At 36.2% G+C, this 13951-nt stretch overlaps 1 protein-coding gene across 6 annotated transcripts; it reads left to right on the top strand.

Annotated features, from left to right (window-relative positions):
• The first annotated feature begins 1347 nt into the window (after positions 1–1347).
• Positions 1348–13924, top strand: LOC105116774 (uncharacterized). 6 transcript variants are annotated; one of them, XM_011014244.1, is made up of 13 exons: positions 1348–1705; positions 1935–1971; positions 4444–5577; positions 5868–5953; positions 6069–6163; positions 6276–6572; positions 7454–7963; positions 8091–8806; positions 9224–9258; positions 9370–9600; positions 9679–9800; positions 10519–10919; positions 12644–13924. In XM_011014244.1, coding segments are annotated over exons 1-13 (4668 nt in total). In that variant the 5' UTR covers positions 1348–1703; the 3' UTR covers positions 13646–13924. The 6 variants fall into 6 exon arrangements, with proteins under 6 accessions (XP_011012546.1, XP_011012545.1, XP_011012543.1 ...); XM_011014243.1 differs by having other exon boundaries at positions 8091–9016; XM_011014241.1 differs by having other exon boundaries at positions 1348–1701; positions 4456–5577; positions 8091–9258.
• Positions 13925–13951: the final 27 nt, after the last annotated feature.

Here is a 13951-nt window from a genome sequence, read left to right as displayed (position 1 = left end):
TAATCATTATACTTTAGTCTTTAATTTTTAAAATTTATTTAAAATCAAGTTTTACTTGATTAATCATTATAAGTTAATTCCTTACTTATGGTTTTTAATACGTTGATCCATATATAAATCAATTTTAATAAAAAATAGGATTAAATAAGTAATTTATCTTATTATGAATTTAAAATTTGTTTAATTTGTATTTAAAGATCAAGTGTATCGTTTAGCAATATGTTACGATTCCTCAAATATTAAAAAAATCTTATATAATTTGATTTAACCTTTAGTGATCAGTTTCTCGATGTAATTAATATCATTTTATCAAGAATATTTCGGTTTATATATTGGATTGGAGTATGAAATGTGCCTACTTTATCAAATCATATTTATTCTCAAAACTATTGTCATTGATTTTCTTAATAAGATTTAAAATTCTTTCAAACCTCATTTCGCCTTACAGATAGATTTCACAATCAATATTATTAAAGAACAATATAATATTTTTTTTAATTCACCTAAAATGATGAGTAATTTCTTAATCATTTAAATACATTCATATAGTTTATATTATAGTCAATACATGCATATGTTGTTACTCTTGATTAAGACAATGCATGATCAAAATTAAAGTTTAACATTTTCTATATAAAAGATACTTTAATGATTTTAAATCTAATAATTATTTACAAAAATGTCACGTGAGGCTTTTCATAAATACAAATAATCTCTTTATATGAAATTCCATTAGATAAACACTTTTTATATATAAATATTAAACAATAAAAACAAAATAAAAATCCTTTAAAATCTCTGTAGAGCACTTACCTATTCTCTATGGGGACTAAAAAAACATTATGAGTGAATTATTTTTTAGTCTCTATATTAACACAATTATAACTTGGTTTATTATATTTTATAGGATATGATTTAATCCCTAGTAGTTTGTTTAATAAAACATGAAATCAAATAATTAAATGATAGATTTAAGATTAAGAAGAAACTAAAATATGATATAACATGAGAATGACCACCAAAGATTAAGGAGTTAAATTATAGATTTATAAATATGAAGGACTGCATTATAATAATATTAAGAATGCAGAGATTAAAACTAATTGACTCTAAACTTATTTCCGGGAAAAATGCGGAGAAAGAAAAAGGGAAAAAAATAACAGAGAGAAAATCTAGAGAGAAGAAAAAAGATAACCTCAGTCCTTGTGAGTGCAAGAAAAAGATCAATAGAACACAGACACGTAGAGAGAGAAGCAATCAAAAGCTTAGAGAGAGAGAGAGAGAGAGAGAGAGAGTTGATTATGGATTTAATTAGTATTTATTTAAACCGACCATTTCAATAGTTTCTTTCCACATCATACAGAGAGAGGGGGGTTTTAATAAATTAAAATAATAATAAGTAAATAAATAAATAGCAGATATTCGTGTGTATTAATTAGATCCTCTTGTATGATTAGATATATATAATCTGATTGTAGTAGTTATGTTCTGTGTGTTTAATATTAAAAATAAAGTCAGAAGAGAGAAATAATAATAATAATAATAGGTGATAATTATTGTGAAATTTGGAGGGAAAAATTAGGGATTGATGGTGTTCGATTGTGGTGGATCGTGTTAGTGAAGAAGGGGATGACAGCCAAGCGAAGAGGAAGAAACGTTCAAGAGCTATATAATGCGACGGACATAATTGGGGAAACAAAGGCATGTATGTTATTTTAATTTTAGGGCTTCTTTTCTTTTTCTCTATTAATTTTTGTTTAATCGATTGTTTCTTATTGATTTTGGATTGTTTGGGGTCACTCAGTCGATTAGTTTTTTTCTTCTTTTGCTCTATTGATTGATTGTTTTTATATTTACTTTGTGTTTTTGGCGTATGTTTGGAAAGTCTTAGTTTTTGCTGATTCGATTGTGGTTTCGATTGTGCTTTTTCGTAGGCGAGGGCCATTAGACGAAACTCAGAAGAAGTGCATGGTGAGGAGAAAGGGTAATTTACGTTCTGTTTTTCTTTATCTTGTTTGCTCTTTTCTTCACTCCTTTTCCCCATAGAGTTTACTTTAATTGGGAGCACCTTCCATTGAATGAAAATATGTATCTGTGTAGCATAAATAGATGAAATTGAATTCCGCAATTTGGTATCTCATCTGGATCGGTAGAATTTAAGATGCATTGATTCTTTTCTTTCATTGAAGTTTTTCCAACGGAGTGTTTGGATAATAATCTAGCTATAAGTGTTATCTATATATTTCCTTGAGCCATAGTGTTTTTATTTTATTTTATTTTATTTGTTTTTATTATCTTGAATGTGGACTCTCATTACCATTGATGGAACATAGTTAATCTAGCAAATGCTGTATTCTGAATCAACTTTGAATTCAACCATTATTCTGAAGTCCTGCAAGATTCCATATATTGCTGTTTCTCATATACTTGCCAATGAACTTGTTCAAATGATGAGCACCGTCGCAAAACTAAGCTTTTGGAGACGTCTTGGGGCTAAGGAGAGAACACCTGTAGTGATATTGCTTGGGGTGCATTAATTTTACAGTGAAAGTTTAACATTTTTCAATTTTGTTTTTTCTTTGCTATTGTCCACATAACAATTTATTTTCTTGTTGATTCCTTTTACAACCTTCTTAGGTTAGGAGTTATGGGTTGCTTGATCTATTTTTTTATTCTTTTTTTTCCTGTCACATCAATATGTCTTGTTGGTAAGCTTATCCTTGATAGCAGGGGCGGAGCATGAAAAAAAAACTAAGGGGGGCCAAATTAAAAATTAAGGGGAGCAAAGTTAAATTTTTAATTATTTTTATAATATTTACAAGGGAGGGGGCTGGGAAAAAAATTTCCTGCAGGGGCCCCCCCCCCCCCCCCCCCCCCCTGCCTCCACCACTGCTTGATAGGAAGCGGGTTTCTAAAAGGAATGATCTTACCAAGCACAATGTCTTTTGTCTATTTCTGGTGATCAAGCAAGTACAACATTGTATTTTCCTGCTCCATCTTATTATTTCTATAGATGTAAAGGTGGTAGCTGCAAAACCTCTCACTACTAGAGCTAACCAATATATATATATATATATAAAGGGAATAAATCCTAGAAAAGATTGAAGGTACTCTCAGAATGGGTTGCACTTTTGATAATCAAGGCATGCATTTTGTTTTCTATGTGTTACTCCCATCCTTGAGCATTGTAAAAGAGCAGTCGGCATTTGATAGGAGCTAGCTTATCATTGTTAAATGATTGAAGGTACTCTCAGAATTGGTTGCACTTTTGATAATCAAGGCATACATTTTGTTTTCTGTGTTATTCCCTTCTTTGGGCATTGTAGAAGAGCAGTTGGCATTTGATAGGAACTTGCTTATCATTGTTACCTTCACGAGGGTGTAAAAATGAAGCTGTCAAGGAATATTCTCTGTCATAGGAATACTTAGTTTTAATTAGGTATAAGTTGGTTTTCAACAGAGAAAACTTGTGATGTTGTATAGTTCTCCCTTGGTTTCAACCTAAAGACACAGTGATAGTTGATGCTCCTTGGCTATGAGAAAACTTGTGATGTTGTATAGTTCTCCCTTGGTTTCAACCTAAAGGCAGTGATAGTTGATGCTCCTTGGCTATTTTAACACAGATAATTGAATTCTACCTTCTTTTTGTCTTTTTGAATAAATGTTTCCAATATGCTTGAAGTGCATAATCTTGAACGCTCTTAGGGGCCAATGGGAGAAGTTTTCTAGTTTGATTAAGGAGACAGTGTGCATTCCAGTTGAAGAAATAGTCACTCTTGGACTGGTTGAAGCTTCCCACAATTACCTTTTTGCTTGACATTCTTTTGTCTTCTGTTGTCTTAATACAAAATAGGGAGTGGATGTATATGATTTTTGAGGAAATATGAATGTGTGGAAAAACTATTGTTCTTTTGTTTCTCATGGTAGATAGGTGTTCAAAATGTTTCCCGGGGAGGATAAAGCAATAAGACCATCTGTTAACAAAAGGATTTTTGAAATGCATATTGGATGAGTTGTTGTCTTATGAAGAAGTGTTTCATTATGGAAGGAAGCATCCTAATAGCACAATGGCTTACCACTCAACAAATATAAATAATTCCATGCTTTAAGCAGCATTGTCACAATTCAGTTGCTTTTGTTGTATGGGTAAGGCTTGATTGCTGATAAAGATGATTATTGCAGCACGATCAGCCACAGGCAGCATGCAAGTAAATTAGTTCCCGCCTTTACATATGATAAGAAAACCGCAGCAAAAGTGCTTATTAGCTTAAATGCAAACCTTATATAGTCTGGTTTTGTTTTTAAATGTATGTGCATGGAAATTTACTATTTGAGGGATAGTTAAAGTGCCTTTTTTTGGTTTCTTCATTAAAAAGGTGTGAATCCCCACCCTTGCTTTGTTTTTCTTATCTGATCACCCATATTCTGCTTTATTTTTACTAGGAATCATCACAGGTTGAAAAAGGATTAGGCAAACCTTCCATGAGACGGAAAGTTCATACCAGCGCTGAGTCTGGGACCTGTAATGTGTGCTCTGCTCCCTGTTCATCTTGTAGGCATCTTAAGCCAGCCTGTATGGGATCAAAGGGTGATGAGTTTTCTGATGAAACCTGTCGTGTAACTGCATCAAGTCAGTATTCTAATAATGATGGTGATGGTTTAGTCTCGTTTAAAAGTAGAGCACGTGACAGCTTACAGCATACCACCAGTGAAGCAAGCAACCTGCTCAGTGTTAGTTCAAGTCATGATTCTCTGTCTGAAAATGCAGAAAGTAAAGTAAACAGAAAGTCATCTGATGCTGATGCGTCAGCTGAGTCTCTGATGCGTCTGAAGATGTCCTCTGGTAGAGCCATTGCAGAGGATCAGTTTTCTCCAAAAGCAGAGAGTTTTCCAGATCAGAAAACTTTCTCAAAGAACAATGTGGATTCTAAATCTGAAGAGGGCCATGATGATAACATGTCATGTGTTAGTAGAGCTAATGATGCAAGCAAAGTGGTTGGTTATTATAACAAGAATTTAGACATGAAAAATTGTTTGCACAGTTCAGCTTTAGAAGTGGAAGGATCTGGAAAGGCACCATTTTCTCATAAATCAGGTTCATTTGAGACTCCTTCAAATGATGTTGATGCTTGCAGTAGCTCACCAAAGGTCCAGACTAAGTGCCTTTCCTCTAATTCAAATGGGAAACATTTAGATGAAGATCCAGCTTTACATGACCATGGAAAACGGTTTGAATGTCCAACAGAACAAGTCAATCTATCATTGTCAAAAGAAGCATCAGCTAATATTGATTGTGTTGGCAACTTGGCTGCACACAACATTTCTGATAACAATGCAAATGGTAAAAGTACCCTCAATGCAGATAGTTCCGAGGTTTCATGTAAAATCAATTCAAAGTTAGAATTAGAGGCAGACAAAGATAGTGGGGACCAAGCAGATGAGGGTTTTAAATGTTCTGACCAAGTTGAACGAAAAGAGAAGTTGAATGAGTCAGATGAATTAGCAGATATGCAGGAGCCTACGTTGCAATCTGCATCTGGGGATGAGAGTGACGAGTCTGAAATTCTGGAACATGATGTGAGTAATTTTTTTATACTTGTTTAGGAAGAAGGAATGTACATGCATCTGCTTAATGAGTGCTTGATGAATGTTTACAGAACTTGTTTTTGCATTCTCTTTTCAATTTACACATCTTGCATTCTGGTAGTCTGGAATTATTTTCTCCCATCCAGTTTATGTCTCTGGTTCTCATATATGTTTGTGTTACCTTCTTTCTGTTTTTTCTATTCTCTGTGGTGTGCTCCTTAATTTCTGCCCTTGCAGTTTCTCCTCTGTCCTCTTCTGAACTATTTGCTTCCATGATACAGGTAAAAGTGTGTGATATTTGCGGGGATGCAGGTCGGGAGGATTTTCTTGCTATATGTAGTAGGTGCGCAGATGGTGCAGAACACATGTAAGAATATACAACTTTTTTCTATGTATTCAGCTGGCAACCCAAACTGGTTATTTTTGTTTTTATCCTATCAATTGTTACATCACATTTTAACATGGCTATTGCTACTAATCAGCTATTGTATGCGAGAGATGCTTCAGAAACTTCCTGAAGGTGACTGGTTGTGTGAAGAATGCAAGTTGGCTGAAGAAGCTGAAAATCAAAAGCAAGGTAAACCTGAAGTAGCAGTCCAAACTGTCATTTATTTTGGTGATAAAAAACCACTTCCTGGACACAAGCATTTTCATACTAGTATCCTTTCCAAATTAATTTGAATGTTCAGATGCTGAGGAAAAAAGGATGAATGTAGCAAGTACTCAGAGCTCTGGCAAGAGACATGCAGAACACATGGAGCTGGCTTTGGCACCCAAAAGGCAGGCAACTGAAACAAGTTTGGCATCACCCAAGTCATGCAGTCCTAGCAGAATAGCTGCAGTGTCTCGGGATACTTCATTCAAGAGCTTAGATAAAGGAAAAGTAAAGATAGCTCATCAAACATCTTTTGGCAATCGCTCCAATATTGATCTTCCGGAAATTGCGCGCCCTTCTGTGAATGGTCCACATGTTCAAACTCCCAAGGGTAAGAATCAGAACCTTGTTGGCTCATGTTCCTTGCTGTTCATATTCATGTTGTACTATGTATAGATGTTTTGAATGTTTGGCACTTTGGTTTTGCACCACTTCACAACTTTCAATGCAGTCCACAATTTATGTTTCATTAAACCAACATTAGATTTAGGATCCCATTTATGTGGATCTATGTTTCAATTTCAGATCCATTGGACAGCAATAGGTTAAATAATCAATATCTTCAATTCAGAATTTTGTTTGCATTGTTGATGAACCAAAATGTTTATTTAATTGGAATGCCTATCAAAAAAAGGTTGACATGTAATAAATAGGGATGGAGAATTAGGATGTGATGTTTGGTCTGATAATCACTAAATACATAAAGAATTCATTAAGTGGTGTTAAAAAAAAAACTAATATGTTCACACCATGCATAATATAAGGTTGTTTTTGTTTCGGGGTAAAAATTTGGAAGTCAAGTTTTAAGTTGTGAAGTATTAATGGTGTAAAAAAGTTGTTGAAGGGTCACGTGTTAATGATGTTTGATAGGTGTAAATATATGTACAATGGTGGGACCTAATAAATTTTAAATTAAACATTTTAAAAATTATTTGTCAATAATGTCTGTTGCCGTGGCCTAATAATGATGTGCAAGTGTAAGTGGCAAATTGGGTGAGACTCTCCCCCCACTAGGTTAACCTATGACCCCCCATTATGGGGGTTAATTCAAATGTTAGCCCCTTAAGTGTTTCCTCCAAATATGTTTTCAAATGAGATTAACCATAAAATTGATATTGACAGTTGAACAGACTATAGCTTTGCTCTTTCTAACATTTCTTAGAAACTTGGTTTGATAATGTCAAGCATCAAGTCAATTTCTTTTTTCTACAGGGGCCTTACTGAAGTCCAATTCGTTCAACACCTTAAATTCCAAAATGAAAGTGAAGCTTGTCGATGAAGTTCCTCAAAAGCATAAGGGCGCTAGAGAGAGTTCTCTTGATATGAAGGAGGGGACTGCTAGAATGATGAGGAAAAGTATGTCATTTAAATCTGCGAGCTCGGGCCGATCCAGCACTAATGAGTTGAAAGTTAAAATGCTTTCATCCAAATTCTCTCACATTCAAGATTCAAGAGGATTGAAACAGGTGAAAGACCGGGATGCTGTTGATAGAAAAAAATTGTTGAGATTGGGTCGCCCTCCAGGTAGTTCAATGACAAGTAGTGCTGTTGTTTCAACACCTAAGGTCGATCAAGGGTTCACTCGTGGTGAAAGTGTCATAGCATCATCCACAGGCAACAACAGAGAGTTGAAGTCCGCACAATCTAATGGAAAATTGGGTACCCTATCAAGATCAACTAGCAGTGCAGGTTGTAAAGGTGCAGATACTCCAGTTACTTCAGGTATTTCTTGATTGATAGACTTGACAAAATATAATGTCGTCAGTTTTGCCTGATTGTATTTTGTGATGATTATTTTTTATTTTTTGGTAAGATAAACTAAGCTGCTATTTTATTTTTGCCAATTCAGTTCAAGCCTCATCTAAAAATGGAATAAGCAGTAATTCTGCGGAACAAAAATTGAACCAAATTAACCCCAAGGATGAACCGTCATCCAGTTCTTGGAATGCTGCCAGTAATGCTACTGAAAATTTGCAAGATGGCCTTCCTCGATCACGGGAATCATCAAATCAAGGTGAAAAGGCTAGGGAAAATTCTCTCAGTCGCTTGAGACCTGCTGGCATCACTGGGTTGAAAAATGTCACATGTCAAAAGTGCAAGGAAATTTGTCATGCTACAGAAAATTGCACTGTTGTTAGTCCTTTGGCTTCGGGTACAGATGTATCTGCTTCTAGAATTCCTAAAGAGGAGATGAGCAAAGGTAGAAAATTGAAAGCTGCAATAGAGGCTGCTGCTATGCTTAAGAAGCCTGGAATATACAGAAAGAAGAAAGAAATTGATCAATCCGATGGGTTGTCCTCGTCAAATGTGGATGAAAGTGGCGAGATAGCTTCTCAAGATCAGCTCTCAGTTCTAAATAAGATGAGTGAAGGAACAGATGAAGGGCAAGCAAACATCAGTGCTTCTTCCTCGGATTTTTGCAAATCGACAATTATTAATAATGTGAAGCAGCTTAATGAGCACTCCAATGATGCTGTTTGTCCTTTTAAGGTGGGGTCAGATTCTATCGCCCCTTATTTGGGAAAGCCTGTTCATGATTCAGCAGAAAAGTCTGTCCTTACAAAGATGGGCTCAGACTCCACTTCCCCTTACTTGGGAAAGCCTGTTCATGCTTCTTCTTCTGAGTTCTGCAAATCAACAAATATTAGTAATGTGAAGCAGCTTAATGAGCACTCCAATGATGCTGTTTGTCCTTTCAAGGTGGGGTCAGATTCTATCGCCCCTTATTTGGGAAAGCCTGTTCATGATTCAGTAGAAAAGTCTGTCCTTACAAAGATGGGCTCAGACTCCACTTCCCCTTACTTGGGAAAGCCTGTTCAAGCTTCTTCCTCTGAGTTCTGCAAATCAACAAATATTAGTAATGTGAAGCAGCTTAATGAGCACTCCAATGATGCTGTTTGTCCTTTCAAGGTTGGGTCAGATTCCATTGCCCCTTATTTAAAGTCTGTTCATGCTTCAGCAGAGAAGTCTGTCCTTGCAAAGATGTCAGCTATCCCAGAGCATGAATATATCTGGCAGTAAGTTTGTCTTTCTTAAAGTGTGTGCATTGACATTGCCTTTTCCTCCACATTCCTTGCTGCATGTCTTAAAAAATGCAATGTAGGTAAGCTTCTGTTATGTAAATACAGGGGGGTGTTTGAAGTGCATAGAGCTGAAAAGGTTATTGACTTGTATGATGGAATTCAAGCACATCTATCTACTTGTGCATCTCCTAAAGTCCTTGATGTGGTTAGCAAATTCCCCCAGAAAATTAAGTTGGATGAAGTACCTTGCATAAGCACATGGCCGAGACAATTCCTTGTCACTGGTGTCAAAGAGGAAAATATTGCTCTTTACTTCTTTGCAAAGAATTTTGAAAGGTGAATATGCCTTTTCAGATTGAGTATTTTTTTCTTCATCTATTCATCTATTTGTTTTTTGTACTGCTCATGATACAGTTATGAGAACTACAAGAGATTGTTAGACAACATGATTAAAAAGGATTTGGCCCTCAAAGGATCATTTGAAGGTGTTGAATTCTTCATATTCCCATCCACACAGCTTCCAGAGAACTCACAGCGTAAGATTATTTGAAAATCATTTTATAAACACTGATTCCATGGCACCATAATCATTTCCTCATAGCATTTGTGTTTTAAACCATGAAATGTTTGTAAGACCTATACCATCAAATATTGCCCCATGGATGTTGATGGAGCACCCAATCCCAACCTTCCTGTGATTTTCATTGGTTGCAGACTCCTATTTGACACTTATTCTGGACTAAGTAAATATTATTGTAAAAATTTTTTGGGACTTGCTTATGCTATGGTTTACTTGGTTTTCTATAAAGATAGCACCTCATTACCTGTTGGAACATGCATAAAAGTTCAGATTGTTTTAAGTTTTATGAAGTCTAAGACTTGTCATCTGAGGTAAAGATAGGTAAACAACAGTGTTATGAATGCACCAACAGTTATATGGGCAAAAATGAATGAATTGTATGCACATAAGAAATGATCAGCTAGCAGTTAAAATACACTAGGTTGCTGCTAGCTGGTCATTTGTGAAGCATGACAGTTCTTTTAAAATGTCAGTTATAGGTATTATTCTCCTTTTAAGAAGAGAAACAAATGGGGTAGCCTAGTGAATTTAAAAGCACTGTCATGCTAACTAATAATGCACAAGTCAGCTGGCTAGCCTTTAGCTGCTTTTCTGGTAGGAATTTGTGAGGAGCTTGCATGTATGCTCAAAAGTCATGGAATTAAAATAATATGGTTTGTGATTATTATTTGCAGGCTGGAACATGTTATATTTCTTGTGGGGAGTGTTCAGGGGAAGGAGATCTGATTGTTCAGATTCATTCAAGAAGTTAGTTATGCCCAGTTTGAATGGGGTGCCTAGGGACAAAGACATTCCCGCTGCAGTCATGACTTCATCTGAGAATATCTTTGTGCCTGAATGTATAGTTAAAAATACATCTGCATGTGACAGTCCATGTTCTTCTGATGTGCATCTTGCAGCAAATGCTCCTGAGAAACCAAGTGTTTCCTTAAATGGGAACTCTGATGACAAAGTATTTAATTCACAAACCAACCTAGAGAAGCAAGATGGTAAAGTTGACTCCAGATCGTTGACAAACATTCGAGGAAGCAGTAACCCATGGTGCCCAGAAGCTAGATGCAGCAGTCCTTGCCTGGTAATTTGTTTCCCTCACACATGACAAATGACAAAACACTTGATTTGGTTGATATTATACCATGGCTTTATCTATGTTGAGTCTTTGTGGAATGGCTATCGTGTCTGGTGCACTATAATGCCAACAATAAACATATGATGCAACACATAAACAGATTAGTGTTGGATTTTCTTCTCATTTAATGTGACACTAGCCATCACTGATCAGCAATTTAGTAATCTTGTAAATTTTTCAAGTTCGTCATGTTTTGTTGTTTTGCCATATATTCAAAAATTTAAGTGGCAGCAACATTCTGGTTTTCTTTTATCTCCACGATCCAGTCAGACCATTTAGTACACATGCTACTTCAGAAAGGTGGCACGGATGACTTGCTTGAATGTGGTTTCGACATTTGTGATTCATTGTAATTCTATAAAGCATTTGGCTTTAGATTTTTTTTTTTCTTTCTATTCCTAAACTATTCCTTTTCCTGTATATATTAGCATTAGATTTTTAAATGACATATTTTCTTCTTTGTAATTTGAATAATTGCACCTGTATTTTCTTGACGGTATGCATATGAATGATTTTGTTATTTAATTTGGTTATATTGCCCAAGGACCAGGATATTTTGTACTCCTACAGACAGCTTCCCACAACCTCTCATACAATATTAACATGCTATTTGCTCTCCCCACAATACTTTATTGAAATCTCAACATTGTCTTCAGTCTCTGCCTGCAATGAATCATGGGCAGCTATTAAAGACAAGCATTTGTCAACCCTTGCAACGAAACCCTTGACACCTTCTATATTTCCAGGAATATCTTCCTGATTCGATGCTAATTTTGTGAGAGATTTGGAGCAGTAGGGGATTTTGTTGCAGTTTGACTGACATGGGTAAACTTGTGAAATTTATGCTTCATGTTTGCTTGCTTTGATAGCGTCCATTGTGCATGACTATGGCTTTCATATTTTCTTGCTCTTTGAGGTCTTCAAGGCATCTCCATAAAAAGGATAAGAAAGAAAACTTAAAAGTCAAAGGTAGTGAATTAACTTTAGTGAGGTTCAAGCTCTTTGGTAACAAGTGGTAAATTAGGATCATTAGGCTGCCCAGTTCTGCCCTTGCAGGTTCAGGAAACAGTAGAGCTAGAAAATATCTAATAAAAAAAAATGAAGCTAATTTGTACTAGTGAGATTTTTTTCAGTTTTCTAGACTTGTTCTAGAAAAAACATGAAAATTTGTTTTCTGTTCACTTTTTTCTTGGAAATACGTGCTTTTTTTACATTCCTAAAAGTTGTTATCCAAATTCTCCACTTCAGAAGAGAAGGGCCTTGTTTAGTTCTGATATTCAAACTGTTGTTCTTTGTTTTGAAGACAATCCAAGCAAGGCTGATGTTTCTATTTTCAAAAACTATTTACTGAGTTAGTGAACACATTCTCTCAAATTTCTGTATAGGAATGATTTTGGAATAAAGATGTATGCTGGATTTAAAAGTCGACAAATTGTTTTCTAAAAAATGAAATCAAACTAAGTCTCTATGGAAATATGTTCCTAAATATTTACTTTTATTTTTTGTTCTTGCTCTCTCTCTCTCTCTCTTCCTGGGTGCTGCTTATATGTATGGGTTTCGGTGACTTTTCTTGAGTGCTGCTCATATATGTGGGTTTCGTTGAAGCTTGTTTCAAGCTTCTTCTTCGCTTTCCTTTACATTTGAATGAACACTGACCCTTCTTTTTACAGGAAGAAGTTGGTCCTCCTAGGTGCAGTCTGGATGTGGACCCGAAGCCCTGTACTGAGGTAACTCGGACTAATTCTGTCTCTGATGTGAAGGAGATACAAATTCATGAAGGTGGTTCATGTCTTGGAGAAGATATGCCATCCTTCAAGATTTTTGGTGTTGGTAGTCAAAATTCAGGCTGCAGGAGGATTTTTGGTGAGGATACAATAGTTGATAGAACATTCAGTGACAAAGATAATATTATAGTTGAAAGGGACTTGAATGACGATAACGTGAACATGGATGTGGAGACTTTCTCAGGGAAAGGTCCAAGGAAACGACCATTTTTGTATTTGTCAGATAGTGCACCACTGATTTCGAGTAGCATGACTCCGTGGAACAAGGCAGATAATAATAATACGTTGGTGGATGGAGAGAGCATCAGTAAGAAGCTGAAGACGGGTTTTAGTGGGCGATATGGGGGTAGTGGTTCAAGAGATGAAAATTCTTTGAGCGGTAGTTTTACTTCACAGACATGTGATTTGGGTTCCAGCTCCTCCGTTGAGGAGAGGAGCTATGACAAAGCATCTGCTGAAAAGGTTATCTTGGAGGGCCTGGGAACTAGTGAAAGGTACTTCTTTCCCGTTGATTCACATCATGTCAAGGATAGTCGGTTCCCTGCTATCTCCATGCCCTGGAACTCATCAAATGATGAGGATCCAGTTATTGATGGGATTCCAAATCTTGAGCTTGCCTTGGGAGCTGAGACGAAATCCCCAAACAAGGGAATCCTGCCTTTCTTTGGAATGGCTGAAAAAAATCGTATCCAGAACAAGCCTCCAGACAAGGTAATGAACAAGGAAGAAGATGATGGTGTCTCTGCTTCACTTTCCCTCTCCCTCTCATTCCCATTCCCAGACAAGGAACAGACTGTAAAACCCGTTTCAAAAACTGAGCAACTTGTGCCTGAAAGGTGTCATGTGAATACTTCACTGCTCCTCTTTAGGGGCCTTTCAGATAAATAGGGCTATGGTGACTCTCACTGTGTACACATTGTGCCCCACATGGACGTGGTAAATGTGCCTCATACATAATGATGGTCTTCCATGGGCTTCATAGGAAAATCAATTTCCATCTGTTCATAGACCCACAGGATTTACTAATAATTTTTCCCCTTTTCAACTTTTCTGAGCTCTTTGTTTATGAGTGCCAATGTCACGGCTGTTTGTATATAAAGAGATTTTAAGCCGGCACAGTCTTGAAATGCCATTAGATATTTGCAACCTCTGATTCTTCTTCGACCACCTCGTTCTTTGCCCCCCCCCCCCCCC

The sequence above is a fragment of the Populus euphratica genome, unplaced genomic scaffold (assembly GCF_000495115.2).
Source record: "Populus euphratica unplaced genomic scaffold, PopEup_1.0 scaffold1051.1, whole genome shotgun sequence".
NCBI classification, from domain to species: Eukaryota; Viridiplantae; Streptophyta; class Magnoliopsida; order Malpighiales; family Salicaceae; genus Populus; species Populus euphratica.
This window is presented reverse-complemented; position numbering and strand designations above follow the sequence as displayed.